General features: G+C 36.8%; 2 protein-coding genes across 8 annotated transcripts in view; both read left to right on the forward strand.

Moving 5' to 3' along the window:
* LOC112053058 (atrial natriuretic peptide receptor 1) overlaps positions 1 to 25,501 on the forward strand; it is a 138,268-nt gene that overhangs the window by 28,071 nt on the left and 84,696 nt on the right. The window lies entirely within an intron of this gene.
* On the forward strand, positions 14,542 to 19,530 carry LOC112048854 (uncharacterized). Its single transcript, XM_024086535.2, has 3 exons — positions 14,542 to 15,849; positions 16,183 to 16,279; positions 19,323 to 19,530. The coding sequence occupies exons 1-3, from the start codon at positions 14,542 to 14,544 to the stop codon at positions 19,394 to 19,396; spliced, it is 1,479 nt and encodes a 492-aa protein (XP_023942303.2). The 3' UTR covers positions 19,397 to 19,530.

The raw sequence follows: 25,501 nt of genomic DNA on the forward strand, positions 1-25,501 counted from the left end.
GTCTCAAACGGTGAAGGAAAAACATTGTGAGGAAACCAGCATACCTGAGATTTTTCTCAATTCTGTATAAGTCTGCCAGTCCACATTGGGCCAGCGTGGTGGTATTAGCCTAACCCCTCTCATTCTGAGAGGAGACTCGTGCTCAACAGTGAGCTGAATGTGGGCTGTAAATGATAAAGATGATGACGGCATTAAGGGCTAACTGGTTGTTAAAATTAGAGAAAACAAATCGCCTTGAGATTTAAACTAAAACCTCCATAAGTACTCGTTTAAAACGGGTATCGTATACAAAATGGATCAAAATCTATTTGAAAATTCATCATCATCATCATCATCATATCAGCCGAAGGCCGTCCACTGCAGGACATAGGCCTTTTGTAGGGACTTCCAAACATCACGATACTGAGCCACCTGCATCCAGCGAATCCCTGCGACTCGCTTGATGTCGTCAGTCCACCTGGTGGGGGGTCGGCCAACACTGCGCTTACTAGTGCGGGGTCGCCATTCCAGCACTTTGGGACCCCAACGTCCATCGGCTCTTCGAACTATGTGCCCCGCCCATTGCCACTTCAGTCAGCTTCGCAACTCGTGAAAAAACTTTTGTTTTCGCAATGAATTGAAAAATTGCGAAAACAAAACGAGTAAAAAAAGAAGTTTTTAAAGTATGTAAAAAACATTTTCGAAGACGCTTTAAAACTGGATATAACGCAACGCTTTAACAGATGTAAAAATATTTAGGTACTCAGCTGAACTTGTATCTATTATTAGCACCATTTACACATGGCATTGAGGGTATCGGATAGCCATATTTGTTTTGGATTATAACAATATACTTACAAAATACTTAAGCTCACTCATCGGGCGGGTTTTCATATCGATATAACTCATATGACCGACTCACTTAAAGCGTTTTTCATATTTTCTCATGCTAGGCTATGCTGGCAGCGCCTAATTCCCTTCCGAACCTTGCAACTTTCTTCTTTCTTCAAAAAATCTTGAATCAAAAATGATATATAAATAGACATCTTAAGCCGAGGACCGTGATAGCCCAGTGGATATGACCTCTGCCTCCGATTCCGGAGGGTGTGGGTTCGAATCCAGTCCGGGGCATGCACCTCTAACTTTTCAGTTGTGTGCATTTTAAGAAATTAAATATCACGTGTCTCAATCGGTGAAGGAAAACATCGTGAGGAAACCTGCATACCAGAGAATTATCTTAATTCTCTGCGTGTGTGAAGTCTGCCAATCCGCATTGGGCTAGCGTGGTGGACTATTGGCCTAACCCCTCTCATTCTGAGAGGAGACTCGAGCTCAGCAGTGAGCCGAATATGGGTTGATGAGGACGACGACGAGACATCTTAAGTATATGCTGATCGCATTTCATCTTAATTTCTCATACACGTCTGGCATGGCTAATGTAATTCTCTTACGAACTCTTCTTCGTGCAACTTCGAAGCAAGAGACGCGTTTTTATTCTGTCACCGATGTCCTTGAACTAAACGTTTTGTATCTTCTTTTCCAATACGAAGTGCGCATGCTTAAATGCTATCGAATCTGTGATTCCTGATTCTTACAGCACAAAAACATGTACTAGGAAATCGCTTTGTTTACTTTGAAAATATCTACACTCAAATATGACCGTAGTCAATGATATACTTACGGCCTTTTTCAATAACCTACCCAAGATTGCGGATAGATAGCTATCCTCGATTATCAGTAACAATCAAACTATCTTTACATAGTTAAACAATCTGTCAGTAAGTTATTGAAAAGCAGATAAGAACATAAAGATAGATTTTCTTAACTTTAGTAAGCAAAATGGCGGATCATCAACAAAATATTATTGTTACCTAACTGATAAAGGAACAAGATACACACTATAAAAAAAATTATGAGAATATAAACAATGGACGGGACTTTTCCATGGGCACAAAAAATAAACTGTTCTACTTCGAAGTTTGTAAGTGAATCAGCGTTTTAGTAACAAAAAACGTAGTCGTAAAAGAAGTTCAACGCAAATTTGGCTAGGACCCGCACGTGGTATTTTTCCATTAATTACTAAAACATAAAGGTACTCGACCACCGGATTGGACCGTGGCCGTGGCCATGGCCTTCGCTCGTGTACCCACGCACTACATTAATACGTATAGGTTGCGTTAGGGAAAAAGACCGCTCATAAAATTGCATGGTAAAGTAGATTTTTTTTTATCTATTACTAGTAGACGCCGCGCGGTTTCACCCGCGTGGTTCTCGTTCCTGTAGGAATACGGGGATAAAATATAGCCTATAGCCTTCCTCGATAAATAGGCTATCTAACACTGAAAGAATTTTTCAAATCGGACCAGTCATTCCTGAAATTAACGCGTTCAAACAATCAAAAAAAAAAAACTCTTTAGCTTTAAATTATTAGTTTAGATTCTCATGCGATTATTCGACAAACTATGAGCACAAGTAATGTAGGGAATTCTGTTAAAGATAGTTAAAGTAGATAACTGTTTATAATCACATGCTTTAGGAGTTGTAAAAGTTATATCATAAATAAGCTTGCGCTTCACAATATTGAAAGTTCACAATGAAAAGCAATTTTGAGTCCTAGTCGTTTTGAGCATGCTTGTCTAGAAAAAACGTATTAAGTATTTGCTTGAAGGTTTTTAATCACTCACGTTATCACGATATTTGTAAACTATTTATATTATTCGTAATTTTATCGGTGTTAAACTATTTATATTATTCGTAATGTTATATGTGTGTATTAGGTATGGTTAAAAAGGCCTACTTTATATATTTTCAAGTTTTGGATATCTGTATTAATCAATTAATATTTTTTTAATAAAATACAAGTGTTCAAAGACTGTATATTACTTAATTATTAAAATAATATTATGACTGTAAATTTGTAATATGCGCCGTCAGTGTACTTTTTATAAACCGTGTGCTATACGTGTAGTATGTCATTCCTAGTCGGTAAACTCTTTAACATTGTAATCATTCGTCATTTTAATTTTGCAATTTTAGCATTTGCATTTTATTTCTAACACTAGCTGACGCCGCGTGGTTCTCTTTCCCGTAGGAATACGGGATATACAACCTTCCTCGATAAATAGGCTATCTAACACCGAAAGAATTTTTCAAATCGGACCAGTAGTTCCTGAGATTAGCGCGTTCAATCAAACAAACAAAGTCTTCAGCTTTATATATTAGTATAGATTATTCTATGATAATTCTAGCTTTATCTATGAAAGTTTTTTAACGTGCATCGCTGATATTTAAATATCCTTTAAATTAACATGATCCACCATTTCTGACTGAATAAACAATTGTTTGAAGGAAAAACAATACATTTCAAATAGCATTTTAAAATCTTCCCTGTTAATTACGCATTTAAATACTGAAAACCTCATGTCGGTTTATTAGTTTCTTAGATATTGTAAATACACGTATGTACAAGTATTATACTTTACTAGCAGACGCCCGCGACTTCGTCCACGTGGAATTTAGTTTTCCACAAATCCCTCGGGAACCATGGATTTTTCCGGGATAAAAAGTAGCCTATATGTTAATCCAGGCTATATAATTGATATCTCAATACCAAATTTCAGCCAAATCGCTTCAGTAGCAGCGGCGTTAAAGAGTAACAAACATCCAAACATCCATACAAACTTTCGCGCTTATAATATTAGTAGGTTACAGTTTCTAATACAGAACCGCATTCTTGTGTAGTTTAATTAGTATAAGTAGGTAAAAAATAAGTTATCACCTGCGCAAATGTAACGTAAAATACTCCTAGACTCAAATGGAATAGCGTAAATATACTACGTCCATAATACTCACGCTTTACATGGTTTATTAAAATCTATATGGTCATGTGTAGGTGGGCGTACACCTTTACTTGGCTACTACTGATTGTGAAATACTAAGAATCACAGTACTAAGACCTTGAGGCGATGACACTATAAATATCTCACTACACTTTTTGTAAAATCTCTTTTTAACAAGCTTTTATTCACAGAACATTTAATTAAAAAGCTTTTTATTTACAGAACTTTATTTAATAGCTTTTATCTAACTTGCTTCGTTAAATTAATGTTTTTTCCTTGACTAGCGAACTCCCGTGACTTCGTCCTCTAGAAATGACAAGATTTAAATGTTAGTAGTAAAACATAAAGTTATTATGTTTTTATTACGTGTCATGTTTTTTTACAGCCTCCGTGGCGCAGTGGTATGCGCGGTAGATTTACAAAACGGAGGTCCTGGGTTCGATTCCCGGCTGGACAGATTGAGATTTTCTTAATTGGTCCAGGTTTGGCTGGTGGGAGGCTTCAGTCGTGACTAGTTACCACCCTACCGGCAAAGACGTACCGCCAAGCGATTTAGCGTTTCGGTACGATGCTGTGTAGAAACCTAAAGGGGTGTGGATTTTCATCCTCCTCAACAAGTTAGTTCGCTTCCATCTTAAACTGCATCATCACTTACCATCAGGTGAGATTGTAGTCAAGGGCTAACTTGTAAAGAATAAAAAAAAATATTTTCTACTCCAGGATCCGTACCTCGTTACTGATCCAAGTTGGGAGGAGTTCAACAAAAATTGTTACTAACCAGCTTTTTATTACTGTTGCTTAATTAACAGTTAATACAATTTAAGGAGCCGTGATAGCCCAGTGGATATGACCTCTGCCTCCCATTCCGTATGGTGTGGGTTCGAATCCGGTCCGGGGCATGCACCTCCAACTTTTCAATTGTGTGCATTTTAGGAAATTAAATGTCACGTGTCTCAAACGGTGAAGGAAAAACATCGTGAGGAAACCTGCATACCTGAGAATTTTCTTAATTATCCGCATTGGGCCAGCGTGGTGGACTATTAGCCTAACCCCTCTCATTCTGAGAGGAGACTCAAGCTCAGCAGTAAGCCGAATATGGGTTGATAATGTTGATGATATATCTATCTGTTCAGGGGTTTAATTTGAATTAATAAACATTTTTCATTCGCAGAGAATAGTAAGAATGTTGCAAATTGAATTTACAAGTGGAATAATTCGAAACTAACTCGATAAGAGAGATAAAATGCATTAGCCAAGCAAGTGGAGACAGACGCTCTGGGGAGCCAGTTTAACCTTATTTTAACCGATTAAAAAAAGAAGGTTTTTTATTCGTTCCTTATACAGCGTGCTTGGGATATTTCCCATAACTTCAAGGTGTTTAAGTCCACTTAGAGGAGTCCAACTCCATAACTAAAAACTTTTTATGATTATAATATATAATCTAATATTTTTGTCAAACGTATGGGATATGTTATAGTGACGTCATGAAACAGTTGAAATATAGACCATCATGGCCGTCAGTCGTTATTTCAAAAAACACATTTAAAAACTAAAATTTTTATGTAATCGCGTCTCAAAAAAATGTTTTTCTTTCTATCTACTAAAACGATAAAGATTTATGTATACATTATATACAGGGTCGTATTTAGGTAAGTACTTATAATTTTTTTTTTTACTTTTTTTATAGAAAGTTGTATGAGCTTTGATAACTCCTTATTTGTACGTAGTTTTTATCTCGTAGTGAGACATTAAGAAGGCTTGAATTAATTATAAAGCAATGTGGCAGACTGGTACACCTTTTTTGGGCGACAATTTATCTTTTGGCGGCTAAAATTTAATTTAAATTGACATGAATTAAAGGGCTTTCACCTGGACTTATCGCACTTTTTTATTTCACAACCATGTTATACTTAATTATTTCACTGGACCATAAGTTCAAGTCAAGTAAATTATAACAAATTATAGCTGTGATATATGGTTTCATTCATCCTCATGGAGTATAATAAATGTAAAAATACCTACATATTATATTAAACGGTGCCAAACACGGTGGTCAATGTCTATCAACTAACACATTAAAAATGGAGGTATAAATAGTTCATTTCACACCCAATAATAACTTTAATTAGTTAAAAAATTTTGATTATTTAGTCTTAGAACAATCAGATATAGTTAAGTAATATCTAACATCTTACTAACATTATAAACGCAAAAGATTGTATGTTTGTACGCCGCAACTACTTAACTGATTTCCCTGAAATTTAAAATGAAGATAGCTATATTTTTCATCCCGGAAAAATCCATGGCTCTCGCGGGATTTGTCAAAAACTGAATTCCACGCGGACAAAACCACGGGCGTCCGCTAGTTTTTTATAAAACAATACTTAATTTAAAATAATTCAGCTGGCCTATTTACTATTTTGGTCTTTATTATTAATCTATTAAAATAAACATCAACACATATAATGACATAATGACATAATCTTATTTACCTACTGTGTGATATCCATCAGTAAGCACCGGATGACATTTGTACGTAGAATCTTAAGTTCGTATATGTCAACTAGCATACGTCAAAGATAGTGAAATTAGCCGGCTGGTATGAAATGACATGCGTTTTCTACCTTCATTTCTAAGTTTGTTAATAAACACTGCACATCGAATTTGACTTTAGTACCTAGGCTCATGTTAAAAGAACTTTTTGTTGTTATAATTTCCAAAATAAATATTCTGTTTGCTATGAAACAAAGAATACTTTTATTCACGTATCTCAATCATATCAATCTTACCCATGTCATTTTCCCAGAACATTACGAACCACTTAAAGTGGAGTAAGAAGTCATAAATCAAAAAGAAAAAAGACAGATATGCCTTTGACCCCTTTTCTAAGAAATGTAAGAGACCAATAGTGTAGTACCAGACAATATATATTATAGCTAGATTTTGTAGTCCACTTAGCGAACCTAGATTTCAAAAACTCCTAGTGCGTAGGTTTTTTTTGTTCTTGATATCTGCGATCGTTAGACTATAAACAGGTGAGTTGTCTGACTTAGGGGCGGTTTCTGACAGGAGAGTCCGAGCTCTGTCGTCACTTAGTCATTGAGCACGTCAGCTCGCTTTAGGCGCTTGATTACCTATCATCAATGAGCAAACGCCAGCGAGGCGATTGGGATGTCAGGTTAGCCTTTCTTTGTGCTTTTTACGATTGTTTTTGATTTCCTCAGAGATAGTTGGCATCTACTACGTATTTCCAACTTTTTCTTTAAAATCATTTACGTCTGCCTACTTGCCTTAAATTGCTAATATAGTTTGTATTAATGATTTTAAACTTATTTCGTGGTTGTTCATTATGAATGTTATTTAAATGGGTACATACCACGATAAAACGACGAGATTTTTATTGTCGATATTTCGACCCAGTTGCATGGATCGTGGTCACGACGGGACTGGACGGGGAGTCCCGTCGTGACCACGATCCATGCAACTGGGTCGAAATATCGACAATAAAAATCTCGTCGTTTTATCGTAGTTTGTATTAAGCTCTCAATCAATACTCCAATTTGTGCCATATTCCTTTTAAAACCAAATATACAGTAACACCCAATCGTACCAACTTTCACATTGTGTAATTTTAGTACAATAGTAAGATATGCAACTAAAAAAAATCTGTCTTTAAAACTACAGTGGTTAGACCACTTTTTAAGAGAAAGGGTTATGCAAAATTATTTTAATCGGAAATCGAAAGTGGGCGATCTACTTTTCGACAGAGATTATTGCAGTGCTGTAGACAACTAAAACTGTTGTCACGACAGCTCATTTAACACGGGATAAGAGAGATCGTTGTCAATCTCAGAGTGAGATCAATTATTGTGTAAAACTTGCCTCGCTAGACGAACTTTTCTGTCAAAGTATGTGATCAACGATCTTATGCGATTATAAAACCGTATGTACAATATAATGTCTTTGATAAAAACTGTCTCTATATCGACTAGCTGCCGCCGCGTTGCCGGTTTCACCAAATCCAGGCTCGTTTTTTTTTTCAAAAAATAACAGACATTTTTGTTTGTGAATTTGGGTTCAATACTGGTCCTTCTACTATAATTAATTGGTCTGAGTAGTCAGTAACTTGCAAAATACTGATACTTTTAAGAATGAATAAGAAATAATGATATCCACAAAAAAGTTAAAATTATCCTCAAAATATCCTTATTTTTACGGCGAAGCCCAAAGGAAGGGTTTTTGTATGTATGTACGTGTGTTCCATCGTATCGCCTAAACTACTGAACCGATTTTAATGAATGAGGTGTCATAATATTCGGAATACTGGCGCAATAAAATAATAAAATTTATATAGCGCCTACGAGTATGTTACCGTATTTATTGGCTATATACATTTATTAACTTTATAAATAACGAAATTTTTATGTAGTCGGGTAAGTTTTTCAACTTTATTTATTGTTCCACAAATGATTATATATCAACTGCAAATAAACAATGATTTTTATTAACGGATTTCGATGTCATACTTTTATGTATCATTTTCAATAATTGAATAACTTTTCTGTTGTGTTGACGTTACTTTCCACTATACGTATAAGTAGACGAGCACTGTTTGAAGCGAAGTTAATTTGGAAAGTGCATTTAAATAGCAATTATAGCAACGGACGGGAAATGCAGCTCCATTTAAATACGCTCCTTCCTGTTTACTTTATTCTAACACTAGCCGACGCCCCGCGGTTTCACCCGCGTAGTTGCCGTTCTCGTGAGAATATGGAGATAAAATATAGCCTTTGACACTCATAAATAACTCGGCTTTGTATTAATAAAATAACTTTCAAAATCGCTTGAGTAAATCTAGAGACTACCCTTTGCCTTATTATTTGTTATAAAAATTGCGCTGGATTGCAAACGGAAAACACAGCTTCAATATAAGTGCCATATTTATTAAGTAGGTTCGTTCGTTATCAACCCATATTCAGCTCATTGCTGAGCTCGAGTCTCCTCGCAGAATGAGAGGGATTAGGCCAGTAGTCCACCACGCTAGCCCAATGTGGATTGGCAGACACGCAGAGAATTAAGAAAATTCTCTGGTATGCAGGTTTCCTCACGACGTTTTCCTTCACTGTTTGAGACACGTGATATTTAATTTCTCAAAATGCACACAACTGAAAAATTTAAGATGCACCGGACCGGATTCGAACCTTTACCCTCCGGAATCGGAGGCAGAGGTATCACTGGGCTATCACGGCTCATTAAGTAGGTACATAGATAACCTATTTATGAAGTATAGTTAGTAGGTATCTTTTGATGAGAAATGAGTGGTAATGTACCATCCATCATAGCAGAAGCCAAAGCAAATGATTGACAGCATGTGTTTTGGCTGGAAGTAATAAATCCATTTTTAATGCGAGTTCGTTAACCCATATAATATTGGATACGCTTCTATTCTAATCCTACCTGTTACTAAAATAGAAGTTATTTTTGTTTGAACTTTGACTACGCTTAGGAATGTCTGCTACTGGTAATCGGAAAATATAATCCCATCAAAAACATAACTGTTAAAAAGGGAGCCAAGTTCCTATCGGCTAATTGTTCGCCTAAAGGGTTAAATCCAATCCAATGCCAAGTTTAGGTGCACTTTAAAATCGTAATCACAAAATTATAATACTTCTAAATTAAAATTTGCCAAACAGTGTCAAAATTAGCTATTTTCGCAGGGTCATATTTCAGGATCTACTGAAGCTATATCTATGAAAGGGGAATACCCATACCCGGCCCAGGTCTATCCTGACCACCCAGCAATGGGGATGATGACTAGGTTTGAAAATATTGATTTTTAAGATAAATTCGGGTAAATAAGGTCAATGTTAACTAATTTATACGTTAAAAGCAAAGATTGACTTTATATTTGCAAAATAATATAAACTTTCAAAATCTACTAAAAATATTTTATCGTAATTAGATGAAAATTCATACAGTTTTAGCTTCCTTACATTAAATGTGACATTTTTCAATAAATGAACTATAAACATAAACGCACAAATAGCAAAGATATTAGTGATTTTGTTTGAACGCCCATACAAACCTAACGGTCAGCGAGCCAACGACGTCACTAAATCGTGCCATTTTGTATGGAGCGTTTTTCAGGGATCCGCGGCAGCGCCGCAAATTTGACCTTTTAAATACCTGTAGCTCCAAAAGTAATGATCGCAGATACCCTGTTGCTTTTACAAAATTGCTTTGCTATTAGTATACTCTTAATTTATATACATTTTAAAAAACTGTCATCATACCTATTTACTTATATCTAAAAAAATCTTGATAATTCTACTTTAATAATGAAATCATTTCAGTTCATTAGGTATGCTTAATGGTATGGTTTTTTTGTTTTGTAACAATATTTTTATTAGATTGTATTCTATAACGTTTTAGTAGTAGGATACTTTTGGCAGCTCATCCAGACCACTGCCTTATGTAAATGTTTCATATGCTACTCGGAGCATATAAATACTTACGGATTGATAAAATTGAAAATTTTTGAAAAATCACCGAATGTCATGAAATTATTAATTAATTACTCACTCGATCAAGTCTCTTGCGCTTTCATTCGAGACCCCACTCGAGTATATTTGCAGACATTCGGTTATTCTTCCCCACTTTCAATCCCCAAACTTTTAAACAGCTCAACCGATTTTCATCAAACATGTCGCAAAATTCACATTTAATATAAAAAAAACTTCATCCGTTTGGGAGTTATGGTGCCACAGACAGACAGACAGACAGATAGACAGGCACGTCAAAGTTATAACACCCCTTTATTTGCGTCAGGGGTTAATACATGTGTCCACTAAAAACTAACGGTTCACACACCCGCATAGTGATTTCGTCACTCTGTCCTAAAATGTATTTATTTTATACCCTCTTTTCTGTATTTTTGTGGTCTGTCCCTTTGTCCTTCGTTAGTGTATTTTCCCTGATTTACCACAACGTGGCGTTCTCGAGGGTAGGATCACGTTTACTTACTTTTACTAAACTTTTAGTTTACAAAGCCTCTGTGTATAAAGCAGGTAATTGGAAGTAAAACTTCCAAAGTTTTCGATAGTGTGGAGTTTAATTAGTTGTTTAACTAGTAGGGTGTGAATTTTCATTAAATTTTTATTGTTTATCCTTATACTAAAGTGAGTTTTTTCGGTAGTTGGTTACAATTTTCCGAAATACACGACCGATCATCATAAAATTTCGTATATATGTTGATGTTATGGGATATACCTTTTATTCAAAAAGTCATAATTTCAAGTAGGCTCAGTTTACCAACACGTTTGAAACGTCAGTTGACTTTTAAAGTTGAGATTTGTAAAGATTTTACCACCGATTCGGAAGGTAGGTTCTGCTGAGAAGAACCGGCAAAAAACTCAACAATTGCTCTTTTAAAAAATATCATACAGTAATAAAATTTAAAATTGATAACAAAATTACAATTTCTCATAGTTCTACTTCTTGTGTGAAGGGTGAATCCAATGACCTCCAAGCGCCTTTATCATTAAGGTGTAGTAACCTCTACTAAGTGTTTTTTAACACATTGCTTAATATTATGTATTGGCAGGTCTATTACAGTCTTGGGGAACCATAAACCGAACAAACCTTTTATCGTTTCATTGGATAATCCTTCATGGATTATTTTGGGATAGACAGGGAGAATGACTTGAGTTGAGAAAGCGAGTTTTAACTAGTTTTTAACCCTACATACAACGGTTACAAGTCTGGGACTTCACTCAAGGTTATTCTCTGCCACTCGACGGTTTATTGGTAACATTCTTAGTGGGAATTGTTAGACTTGATAGGTTCCCATTTAATAATCTTGTTTTGCTCTTTAAATCCGCTTCTGATGTCAACCCGTTTTCCGACACGTGCTAATCCGCGGCTGCATAGCTCGTTACTAATAAACAAAACATCACTACGTTACATTGAATTAATATATATATATATTAATTTATAATATATATAAATATTAAAATATTAGTATATATATAAAAAATCTCAAAAATTGAGAGAAACTCATCGATGCCTATCAAAAGGTATGCAAATTTTGGTATCAAGGTCATTGGCATTAGCTAAGGCTTCTTTCTTTCTCTTTAAGTAAAAAGAATAGCCTTAAAAAGTAAAGACGTCGCCAATACATTTATTTTTTAATTGAAACGGATTCAAACTGAACCTGTTTTTTTTAATGTTAAATAAAATATGAATTACAAGTATATAAAAAGGTAAATGTCTACTGCAATCCATTTAATAATAGAGATAGGTGTGTAATTTAGGAAGTTATACAAAAAAGGATGTAATCTATACCATAATCGATACCTACGCAGGTCCTTGCCTCGGGTCATTGGCTGCAAATATTTCGCAAGAGATAAAAAAACATTTTAAAGTTGGTCTTGGGTTCAAGAAACGAATCTGGTATCAATTCCGGTCTCTGTGTTATTTTAAGAAAGGTACAAAAATAGAAATGTACAGGATGATTCTTTAGATGTGAGGAACTTTTAACTTAATTTGGTTTACATAAAACTCTTTAAGTCTTCTATACTTATAATAAATCTGTAGAAAGGTCAATTCTGTACATGAAATATATTTCCAAAATAACTATCAGGGGGTGATTAGTGATCGATTCTGATGCCAAAAAAGCAATCAGTAAAATTTTTGTCTGTCTGTCTGTTTGTTCGAAATAGACACAAAAAGTACTCGACGGATTTTAACGAAACTTGGTACAATTATTCTTCATACTCCTGGGCAAGTTATAGTATACTTTTCATCACGCTACGATCAATAGGAGCAGAGCAGTGAAGGGAAATGTTTGGAAAACGGGAGAAGTTATTCCATTTTTACAGCGATAGTACTGTAAGGGCTGGATTGAAGAGGTCTAAGGGCGGACGAAGTCGCGGGTGTCCGCTAGTTCTATAATATTTGTAAAATTTTTGATATAGAAGAACTTACTCGTATCTACTACTACTATAAGAACTGTTAAATCTATGCATGAAAATATAATTCCCGCTTTTTTGGTACACCAAGGCGCAGCTCTGAGGCATAGATTTTTCAAAAATATTGAAGGGGTGTTAAAACTATTGTTTATTTCAGGGTGCCATTCTTCGAATATTAAGCCTAAAAGTAATAAGTCAAATGAAGAGACATCATTATTCAAAAATGTACTATAAATATTTAATTTTTTATAATTTTCTAAGTGATTGTGATTGTGTATGAGCTAGTAATTATGACTAGGTACTGGCATATGATTGATTACCTACTTCAGAAGTGTAGAAAATAGGTTCTTATTCACCACATAGTTAGATATGTGTTCAAACATTAAATAAACACTATGAAAAATAAAAACAAAATGCTCGAACAAAGTGAAAGCAGACACGGGGGAAAAGTGAAAATCGGATAGCTGCCTTTTTGGAGTCAAAATTCCAGTTTGCTACACGATACCGGGCCATTCACTCGAGGGTCGGCCCATATTTATCATGATTACTACCTGTATATAAATAAAGATCTATATTTAAAGTTATTTTGCGTGACTAATTAATTAAAACGTGATATTGGGTTGAACTTTTCTTTCTCACTGTCTATGATTATATACTCGTATGTATTACATATTTTTATTTCGTTTGCCGTATATGAAATTTTACCTCAATCCTGTTAACAGATTGAGCATACATTTATTTAACACCTTTTCTAAGTTCTGATGACAATACAATTTAATAAAGATATTATATTTAATGTATCTAACTGTAAATCCAAGCTACAAAGTGACGGATTACTTACATATTTTTTCACAACTCTCTCTATATGGGTTTCAAATGAGAGAGCATGACTAGTAAAATAGAGTACACTATCAAGGATAAACACATCCAATATTTAAGTCTACAAAATGATGGATTACTTACATATTTTAACAACTCTCTATGGGTATCAAATGAGAGAGCATGTTCGCGCTCGCGCTCTGTGTTGGTGTCAATCAAAATTCTCCGTCTAACTGACATTACATGTATTATGGGTCTGTGAAGTATTAATCTGTGCCCGCGCGTTTCGGTCTTGTCACTTCGGTGTACGCGTCGTTTTTCCATTGTCAAAATTTTTCACCAACATGTCTATTTTTAATTAACCAAAGATGTAAAGAAACTAGTACAACTACTGTAACAATCTAAGCTGCTTTTTATTAATCTACGCTGCCACTCATCCACTAATTCACCAACAAAACTGGCGACCGTGACAGGACTTGCAATCTTTGGATAAACTGCGCTTCGGCCGGATCAAGATCAAGACAAAGAAAAAAGGAGCGACGGCGGTGCTCGACGGCGATCCCAGCGATAAAGTGAGCCCGTTCCTTATTAATCCTTTTCTCGCCTGTGGTCCCGGCTCTAACTGTTGCAACAATTGTTCCGAAGGTCTCAAGTGACAAGTATTCAACCATGTGCTTTTCGCGAGCGTTTTTAAGTAACCTTAACTTTGTCGTAAACTTAACCTAGTCCAAAGGTCATTGAACTTGTAATACAGCCCAGCACAAACAATCTATTTCAGCGGCTTCTCCACGCCTCGCGTCTAACTGCGCGCTCGACGGCGAGAGCCTGCAGCGACTTCAGCTGTCAACTATCAGCTTCATAACCTTGACCGCTGAGTTTATCGCCAGAAACGAGGAGCGTACCTACCGTAACGTTGACTTTATTTATCATTTAAAATGGAAAAAGAGAGTTTTGATACTGCCCTTAGAGAACTAACGTCAAAGCGTAGCTCATTTAAAGGTCGTCTCACTAAATTTAAAAATACTTTGGAGATTTTGAGTAATTCAAAGTCTATCCCACAATCAGTAGTAGAAATCAGTAAGCTATCAATTAAATTAAGTAGATTTGAGGGATTATTCACTGAGTTTGATGAATTGCAAACTCAGATTGAGATTTTAAATGTGGACAGCCAAGAAGTCGAATTAAATATTAGAGATATTCTTGAACAAGATTTCTGTTACTGTATTGCTACTGCCCAACAATTAATTGCTGACAACTCCTCACCAAGAAAATCCTCGCACTCTTGCTGCTCTAATGAGGATGATAGGGACAGATCATTGTTGGGATTTAAGTTGCCTACCATACAAATTACTAAATTTGACGGTTCATATTATAAGTGGTTGGAGTTCAAAGATATTTTTACATCCCTAGTTCATGATAATAACAAAATTAAAGATGTCCATAAGTTTTATTATTTAAATTCCTATTTAGAGGGAGAGGCCGCCCGTGTAATAAGTAACTTGGAAGTCGTGGATAAAAATTATGTCAAGGCATGGCAGCTTCTCTGCGAACGATATGATAATAAACGTCAACTAATAAATAATCACTTAAAGGCTTTATTTAACATTGATACGGTTAGGGAATCTGAAAAATCCTTAAGATTTATTATAGACCATATCTCAAAAAATCTACGTGCCCTCCACACACTAGGGTTGCCCACCGAGAGCTGGGACATGATCATAATCTTCATAGTTTCTCAGAAACTGGATGCTACCACAGCTCTCAAATGGGAGGAGTGTAGGAGTAATATAAGGGACTTGCCTACATTGCATGATTTCTTTGAGTTTTTGAGAAATCGGGCTGATGTATTTGAGACTATCAATAAAAATAAGAATATCAGACGCAGCTCCAGTGCGGATATGCCGTGCTCTCCAAAACACAAGTTCCAAACATCTAAATCATTTGCCACAACGTCTTCTAGTACAAAAGCCATTGCATGCTCGGTATGCAAGGGCAACCACCGAGTCTATGAGTGTCTAGCATTCAAAGCTAAATCTATACGGGACAGGCTATCTCTAGTATCCTCTTTAAATTTGTGCAGAAACTGTCTTCGCAACAACTGCAATGTTGAGCACTGTCGGCTGCCAGGTGGCTGCAAGATCTGTAGGCAGCGCCACAACACCCTTATACATGTCCCTGAGTCGGTGGATGAGTCGAGCGCTCCTGTTGAAACAGTCTCTATGTCGTCCTTGTCTTCAACTGAGGTATTGCTGTGCACTGCCATGGTAAATGTGATCAACCCCTCCACTAATGAAAGAATGGTAGTGCGAGCTCTTCTTGACAGTGGGAGTCAATGCTCATTTTTGTCAGCATCAGTGAAAACAAAGCTCAGGTTGGCTTCTCAGAGCACTACAACCAAGATTATGGGTATAGGCGGCCAAAAGCTAAATGTTAATACACAACGTTGCTCAGTGCGCATTCAGTCAAAATGCAGTGACTTTTCTACGACTACTACCTGTCTTGTCCTGCCTAAACTCACTGGCAATATACCTAAAGTTACATTTGATATAAACCATTTCAATATTTCTAATTTCCAGTTGGCGGATCCAACGTTCAATATACCTTCTGAACCAGACATGATCCTGGGTGCAGAACTATTTTGGAGTATCATAGGTACCGAGCATCATTCCCTTGGTGAGCATTGCCCTACTTTACGCAGCTCTCTACTAGGGTGGCTAATAGGAGGCCCTATAGGTATTGTTCCATCTGTGTCTAAGACATCCAAAACCATCCACTGCAATCTGGCTTGCAGTGATGATGACCTATCTAATCAAATTTCTAAGTTCTGGGAACTTGAAAAGGTCCCATCTAAGCCAAGCTATACTGAGGAAGAAAGACTGTGTGAACAGCACTTCCTTGAGACTACCAGCCGCCATGACAATGGTCAATTCAGGGTGAGAATCCCACTTCGTTGCAATAGAGATTGTCTAGGGAACTCCTACACACTAGCCGAGCAAAGATTCTTTAGACTTGAAAAGCGATTCATTAAGCAACCTTTACTAAAAAAGTTGTATGTCGAGTTCATGAGGGAATATGCAGACCTAGGACATTTATCTGTGTATAATGAAATCCCACCTGATACAGCTTACTATATTCCTCATCTACCAGTTTTGAAACTAGATTCCGAATCAACCAAGATCAGGGTTGTATACGATGCTTCTGCCCGTACAACTTCTGGATTCTCGGTCAATGACCTCCAAATGGTTGGACCTAATGTTCAAGATTCATTATTCAATATATTAGTTCGTTTTCGCCAATATAAATATGTACTAGCAGCAGACATAGAGAAGATGTACAGGAGCATCATTGTACATGAATCAGATCGCGACCTGCAGCTAATTCTGTGGAGGGAACACCCAACACAGCCTTTGCAAACATTACAATTGAATACAGTTACGTATGGCTTTGCTAGCTCCAGCTTTCTCAGCACACGTTGTCTATGGCAGTGTGGCCAGGAGTGTGCTGAGGCTCGGATTGCCGACATAATTAAAAGTGATTTCTATGTGGATGATCTGTTGACAGGAGCTCAGACCGAGGAGGATTTGATTCATGTACAACAATCTGTTAGTGGGGCTCTTGCAGCTGGAGGCTTTCACCTAAGGAAATATCGCTCCAATTCTACTGCGTTACTAAATTCATCCTTGTCTAACGCGCAAGGTGACCTTTCCATTAGTAATGCTGCTAGCACATTAGGAATAAGTTGGACGTCGTCGTCTGACCGACTTAATTTCCCTGTTAAGTTTTCGGATCCAGGCGTAATTACAAAGAGAACCATTCTGTCTTGCACCTTCAAGGTTTTTGACCCTCTTGGTCTTCTTTCTCTTTGCACCATAAAACCCAAGATCATCATCCAAAGGCTTTGGTCAGAAACAAAGCTTGGATGGGATGATAAGGTTCCACTTCACATTGAGTCCGAGTGGCGTACATTTGTAAAAGGTTTTCAAAATATTACCAATCTATCAATTTCTAGACAAGTTTTAATCGAGAATCCCATTCGAATCGAAATGCATAGCTTCTGTGATGCATCTGAGCTTGCATATGGTTGTTGTATTTATCTTAAGTCTTGCAATGCTAGAGGTGAAGTTCAGGTTCGTCTACTTTGTGCTAAATCAAGAGTATGCCCTATAAAACGGCAGACTATCCCCCGCTTAGAGCTTTGTGGGGCTCTTTTAAGCTCAGATCTCTCTAACTCAGTTACTCAGGCTTTGCGATGCCGAATTGATCGCCATGTGTATTGGACAGACTCCAAAGTTGTTCTGGGATGGCTACAGACATCTAAATCAGCAAAAACGTTTGTGGCCAATAGAGTAACAGCAATTCAGGAAGTGTCAGACTCTAGTTTGTGGCGTTACGTCCCTACAACTCAAAATCCTGCAGATCTAGTGTCACGTGGTGTGGATCCCTCCAACATAAGCCCTTGCCCACTATGGTGGCACGGGCCTGATTTCTTGTTAGGGTCAGAGGAATCTTGGCCTTCACAAGATCATAACAAAAGTATGGTAGAGTTACCCGAGCTTAAGGTTCATATGGTTGAAAAGTCTAATGATTCATTTTTTAACATTACCAATATTTCTAGATTCACATACCTACAACGCGCCTATGCATGGTTGCTACGTTTTATCCACAATTCAAGAAATCCCAATGATAAATTTACAGGTCCTCTGCAGGCCTCCGAATGTGAGAACTCTTTGCGTCTGTTGATAAAGATATCACAAAAGGAATCCTTTCAGAGCGAGTTGATCTTACTATCCAACAAAGAACCACTTAAACCAAAATCTATTTTGTCTTCTCTTAATCCATTTATTGATGTTGATGGCATATTGAGAGTAGGAGGCCGTCTGGTCTTGTCTGACTTTGACTATGATAAAAAACATCCGATCTTACTACAGGCTAATAGTCACCTCACAAAAATCTTGTTTCAATATGAGCATGTTCGTTTGATGCATGCTGGTCCCTCCCACCTACTGGCCTCTATTAGAAATCGTTTTTGGCCAATAGGTGGGAGGAACCTAGCGAGAAATACCACTAGAAGCTGTATTAAATGCCGGCGATTCAGAGGAGAGACTATGACCAATATCATGGGCAATTTGCCCAAAGACCGTCTCACAAATAGCTTTCCCTTCAGTGTAGTAGGTACCGACTTTGCTGGACCCTTTTTGATTACTGATCGTAAAGGTAGGGGTGCTAAGATTAGTAAATGTTATTTGTGCATTTTTGTATGCTTCACATATAAGTGTGTGCATCTAGAAGCCGTTAGCGAACTCTCTACTAAAGCCTATATTTTAAGTCTAAGGCGCATGATTTCGCGCAGGGGAATCCCACATATTCTTCTGAGTGATCAGGGCCGTAATTATGTAGGTGCTGCGCGTGAAATAACAAGTTTTTTGACATCTAAGGAGTATGAAAACTCTGTTGTTGATTTTACATCCAAGTTAAACATAGAATTTAAGTTCTCTCCTGCATACGCTCCTCATTTTGGCGGTTTATGGGAAGCCGGAATAAAAAGTGCTAAATTTCATTTAAATAGAGTCATGGGTAATGCGCACTTGACCTTCGAGGAACTATCCTCGCTATTTGCTCAGGTTGAAGCCATCCTAAATAGCCGACCCCTCTGTCCTCTCAGCTCTTCTCCTAATGATCTCCAATGCCTAACCCCGGGACACTTTCTAATTGGCAGACCTCTTAGTTCACTACCAGGCCCATCATTTGCCGAAGTCAAGGAGAGCCGCTTGGACCGATATCAACGTCTAGAGAGAGCCAGGCAACACTTTTGGAGAAGATGGTCCAGTGAATATGTGGCCGAGCTACAGCAGCGAGTGAAGTGGCGCACCAAATGCACTAATCTGAAGGTGGATGATCTTGTATTAATAAAAGAGCCTAATGCTCCACCGCTCTGCTGGCAGCTGGGGAGAGTGGCGAGGCTATACCCTGGATCAGATGGCATACCACGTGTGGCCGACGTCGCTACCGCCCAGGGGACCATAAGACGTGCTCTCAATCGCCTAAGCCTGCTGCCAAGTGACGATTCAGCTTGAAAACTTCATTTCAAGGGCCGGAGGATGTTCGCGCTCGCGCTCTGTGTTGGTGTCAATCAAAATTCTCCGTCTAACTGACATTACATGTATTATGGGTCTGTGAAGTATTAATCTGTGCCCGCGCGTTTCGGTCTTGTCACTTCGGTGTACGCGTCGTTTTTCCATTGTCAAAATTTTTCACCAACATGTCTATTTTTAATTAACCAAAGATGTAAAGAAACTAGTACAACTACTGTAACAATCTAAGCTGCTTTTTATTAATCTACGCTGCCACTCATCCACTAATTCACCAACAGAGCATGACAAGTAGAATAGAGTACACCGCATCCAGGATAAACACATCCAATATTGAAGGCCACAAAATGATGGATTAATTACATATTTTAACAACTCTCTATGGGTATCAAATGAGAGAGCTTGACTGGTAGAATAGAGTACGCTATCAAGGAAATACACACACCATATAATATTGAATTTCACAAAATGACGGATTACTTACATATTTTTTCACAACTCTATGGGTATCAAATGAGAGAGTATGACTAGTACTATCAAGCAAGAGACACATCCAATATTGAAGTACACAAAATGACGGATTATTTACATATTTTTAACAACTCTCTATGGGTATCAAGGAAATACACATACACATTCAATTTTAAAGGCCACAAAATGACGGATTACACAATATTTTTTTGGATTACGCATTGATAGTCCAGGATCCGAGGAACATTTTTACAATTGATTACTAGTTTTAGTAGATTACAAAAAATTTAAGTACAACTTTAGAATAATTACCCACTAAATGAACTAAATAGGCATAATGAAGAATAAAAAAAATACTTAATGAATATGATGATGAAAAAAGATGTTGTTTAACGTAGACAATGTACAAAAATTAAAAAGAAATATTCGGTAATTTCTATTCACCAGACAAAACAATAAAATGGCACCAGGAAAATGAACACTATGCAACAATATCACTATGTAGTAGGTATGTAAGAAGTCGCAAAAAACGACCTCTGTTTGGTAGACTGAGGCATTAACATAGAAGATTACGTAAAATTGCATAAAGTGCCATTAAAAGTTATTATAGTCCAAAAATAGACTCGCAACAATTAGTCTAGCTACTGTGAAGGTTATTTTTTTTGTAACAATTATTATATTTTTAGGAGCATATACCCAAGTCTTTGCTTTGTTTGCATTTATGAATATTTTATAAGTAAACAAGATCGTCAAAAGTTTTTTTTTATAGATCGTAGAAAAAGTGTCGTTGACGGCAGAGACACTAAGCCCTCATTCGCACGTGAGTTTTTTTTTAACGGACGTTAAAAAAACATTCATAGTGTAGCAAGATAGTGAATAATCCTGCAAGTCCCGCAGGTATTTTTGACGTATGCTAGTTGACATATTTTTAGACGAAATTGATGTCATCCGGTGCCTAATGGTGGATATCATACAGTAGGTAGATGATAGTTTTCAATTCATTTGTTGTTCCCTCCTTACAGGAGAGTTAGAGCTTTGACCCACCACACTGCTCCAATGCATATTGAAGTTGGTTTGTTTATGAGGTTATAAGGTATGTCTCTGAATCTACTGAACCGATTTTGAGTAAATGCCTTTACAAGTAGACAATTTTTTCTACATTATTTGTGAGAGTCATAGACAACATTTTTTTCCCGTATTTCCCACGGAAACGGGAACTAATTGGGTGAAATCGCTAGTTTTCTGCTAAGTAGTGTTTAATAACCTTGATTTATGCATTATAATGCAAATACTGGCGGTAGGTAGTATAAGTTTTCATTGCTTCGAACTATTAAATTATATTAAGACAGCTAGGAGCTACACAGACAAGATGGCAGCGATGCATACTTAATTAATTTTATTATACTGGTTGTTATTCTAAGATCTCAGCTCCGATTTAGATTTTTAAGTACTTCTTACTACAAACACGTAGATACACGTAATAGTAATCTTCTTTTTTACTTGTTACAGTTACTTTGATATTCAAATTTTATATCACTGATGCAAATCGCCTGTTATGCCAGGTGTGACGAAATAATGTACCTATTAGTTACTGCCTAGTCACTTTCATCATCATCATCAATCCATATTCGGCTCACTGCTGAGCTCGAGTCTTCTCTCAGAATGAGAGGGGTTAGGTTAAGTTAGGTCCACCACGCTGGTCCAATGCGGATTGGCAGACTTCACACACGCAGAGAATTGAGAAAATTCTCTGGTATGCAGGTTTCCTCACGATTTTTCCTTCACCGTTTGAAACATGACGTGATATTTAATTTCTTAAAATGCACACAACTGAAAAGTTGGAGGTGCATGCCTCGGACCGGATTCGAACCAACACCCTCCGGAATCGGAGCCAGAGGTCATATCCACTATGCTATCACTAGTCACTTTAATGACTAAATATTTTCTTGGAAAGATCTAACATCGATTACATTTTACTAGTGGACGCTCGCGACTTCGTCCGCGTGGAGTTTACTTTTTCACAAATTCCTCGGAATCCATGGATTTTTTCGGGACAAAAAGTAACCTATGTGTTAATATAGAGTAAAATCTATGTCCATTTCAAATTTCAGCCAAATCGCTTTAGTAGTAGCGGCGTTAAAGAGTAACAAACATCCAAACATACATCCAAACATCCATACAAACTTTTGCGTTTATAATATTAGTGTGATATTTTATCTTAATTAAAAAAAAAAATTCAATAGTATGTCTGACAAATTGGTCCATGCGTCAGGTGACCCAAGAGCTGGCGTTTATTTGGCCCAAAGGTTAAGCCTTGCTATCCAGATTGCTATCCAGATTATTTCTATCCAGATTATTAAATCTTGCTATCCAGATTGCGCATTAGCGCTAGTGTATTGGGTACCTCGCCTCTGGGTGAACAATTAGATGGTGTGTATTTGTTATAATTATTTTATTTATTATAAATTTAAATTCTTAGTTATTGTGTAATTCTTAGTTTTAATTTATATATTTTAATTCGTCATTCTATTGTGTTGAGTGTTAATAAAATGGAATATCTTAATTTTATTGAAGTTAATTTTATTCATAAAATATTGAGCACTCGAACCCAGGACCTCCGTACTGAGCCACAACGCATACTGAGCCACAGAGGCCGTCAAAGGTAGGTAGGTAGATAAAGTTTTCGCTTTAATTATTAATATTAGCTAGAAGATAGGTACCTATCAATACTGAAACTTTAAAACAAACTACGTTCATCAAAGTTATTCATCCTTGGTGTATAACGTAGACACAAAACCAAGGATGACCAACAATTATTACGCGTCACACAATTTGAATATTAAAAATAACTTAGTTCGTTTAATATTCACAACGGTGATAAATTTTAATCTGTGAAACAAGGAAAATATTTCGACTGCGTTTGTTACGCTAGCAATCGTTGTAATGGGATTGTTTTATGGCCAGTTTATTTATAAATAACGGTTTGCTTGTGGCCTGTTCACGTAGAGTCAGCCATTGACGGTCAATTATACTCACGTTTCTGCAGTGCAAACGTTTCATAAGTCGAGCCGTCAATACACGATCAGTTATAGTCGTGGGTGCTGCAGAACCGTGATTAATGAATAATTCATCGTCAATGGTGTGCATAATAATACTGATTTGATGGTGATGATGATAAATGATTCTTTTAGGCGAGCAGTGCATGTACGACTTTTACCACTAGAAAACCACGTTATTTGTGAGTGTCCTAAGCTATATTTTTTCTCCATATTCACGGGAACGGGAACGGGTACTACGCGAGTGAAACCACGGGGCGTGGACTATAGTTTGACAAGTTCGTTATGACACCCCCATGATATGCGGGTGACGGTAGGGGAAGGACTGTGCGGGTATGAAGTCGTGCGCGGGGCATAGCTACCTCCCCTCTCGGCCCCCGCGGACCATCGGGAGTGTTACGAATTTGCCAAGCTATAGTATTTAATATTCTTTGTATAGTCTGGCAAGTTCGTTGATGACACTCCCATGTTATGCGGGCGACGGGGGAAAGACTGCGCGGGTATGAAATAGTGCGTGCGGGGAAGTGAGGTGCATCAGTCGTGGGGTTTTCATTCATCGCTACACGCCACCCGGGCCGCGCGGAACATTGGAAGTGTTACGAACGAAGTTGCCAAGCTATAGTATTCAACACATCAGTGTCTTTCTATATTGAGTAACATCACGAATTCTACAATTACGCTACTAACTTGGTTAGCAAAGTTTGAATACTGGTACCTATTCACTTTATAGGTTAAGACAATTTAATTTATGAAGTTTTAGTTTCCAGTTTAGACTAAAGTGAATTGATTAAGTTACAATATGCAATTGTATTGCAATCTGCAATAAAAGGAGTGCCTGTGATAACCAGACATACCTCATTTTAATGAGGCTGATAAAAAATTAAAATTCATTTTGTAGGCACGTAACATGTCTACAGGGTGTATTTTCCATAACTTCAAGTAGTTGACGAGTGCACTTAAATAAGCCGAACTGCTCTTATATATTTTTTTTACTAAAAACATTTTTTTTTCATGTTTTCATACAAAGTAATTCAAATAATTCTGATTATACAACTAACACACGCCTTTATCTATCCTTGCATTTTAAAATACGTACAACTTACTACGTAAAGCTACGTCGTAACTATAGGGATGCGTATAAGGGACACATTTTAAGATCTATTTACAAAAGAAATATTATTTACTCCGAAAATATTCATTTTAAAACACATGTTTCATGAACATTTTTAATTCATTTTCGTCAAAGAAAGAAGAAGAAGATTACATGTTACGTGCCTACAAAATGAATTTTAAATTTTTATCAGCCTTATTAAAACGCTTTAACCACTGTGCTTCAACCGAGTTACTGACGTCAGAAGACTGAATAATTAAATCAATGTGTGAATATAATTTAGTTAAATGGTAATAACTAAGTGAAGTAAAGTGGTTATTAGAGCTGTCAATTTTTCACTTACGACGAAGCAGGGATGTGATAAATTATTCTAAACGGTTTAATATAATTATTTTGTGCTAGGCAACGACATTTTATACTATACAGGCTGCTCGGGAGTATTTACCATAACTCTGGGGGTCCAGATCCCTAAATTGTCCAAATTTAAAATATAATTTTTTGAGGTCAGGTCGGGATAACATGAAGAATAATTTCTCCAGATCGCCAGACCCTTACTTTCGTGGCAATCCATCGCTAGAAACCCTTAAAAGTTGATTTTTATCGATGTTTTCGAAAAGTTGTCGTGGAGCTAAGGGTGACATGATTTCTCATAATATGCCGAAGAAAATATTAAAAAGCTTTTTACTTGTGTGGTTTTGAGTCTGGAGTTCTGGACCCTTAAAACCTACATTCCAAAGCCGTGACAACCCCATTATCGGCCATCATTCTTACCTATAGTAGGAAGATAGACTTCTTAAAATGCGGTGTATCTGGCTTTTGCAGGCTATTAGTGCACAATAAAAAGGCTTGTATTTTGCAATCGACCTCGGCCATCGTGTTTAATATTAAAAATATTTTTAATATCGAAATAATAAGTTATTTTTAGCAATACCACTTGTGCATATACCCACCACCTTCATTGCATTTATGGATTGTTTTCCATTACGACACACTTGTATTATTCGGGTCAAATATTGAGACAGCGGTGGTTAAAAATAGCCGAGTAACTTACGTAAGGAGTTTAAGTAATGATCCTGCTATTTATAACTTCCATGAGACATCAATATGTGGCATTTTTGGAGTTGACAACATTTATTGAGGTTACTATGCGGTTGATGATTATCTTCAT

The sequence above is a fragment of the Bicyclus anynana genome, chromosome 22, assembly GCF_947172395.1.
Source record: "Bicyclus anynana chromosome 22, ilBicAnyn1.1, whole genome shotgun sequence".
Lineage (NCBI taxonomy): Eukaryota > Metazoa > Arthropoda > Insecta > Lepidoptera > Nymphalidae > Bicyclus > Bicyclus anynana.

Excerpts from the sequence above, each read along its gene's own strand:
- LOC112048854 (XM_024086535.2), top strand. The coding sequence starts at position 14,542 with ATGGAAAAAGAGAGTTTTGATACTGCCCTTAGAGAACTAACGTCAAAG. Across the intron at positions 15,850-16,182 it reads CGTCCTTGTCTTCAACTGAG|TTGGCGGATCCAACGTTCAA; the intron begins GTATTGCTGTGC and ends TCTAATTTCCAG. Across the intron at positions 16,280-19,322 it reads TACCGAGCATCATTCCCTTG|ACCTCTTAGTTCACTACCAG; the intron begins GTGAGCATTGCC and ends TCTAATTGGCAG.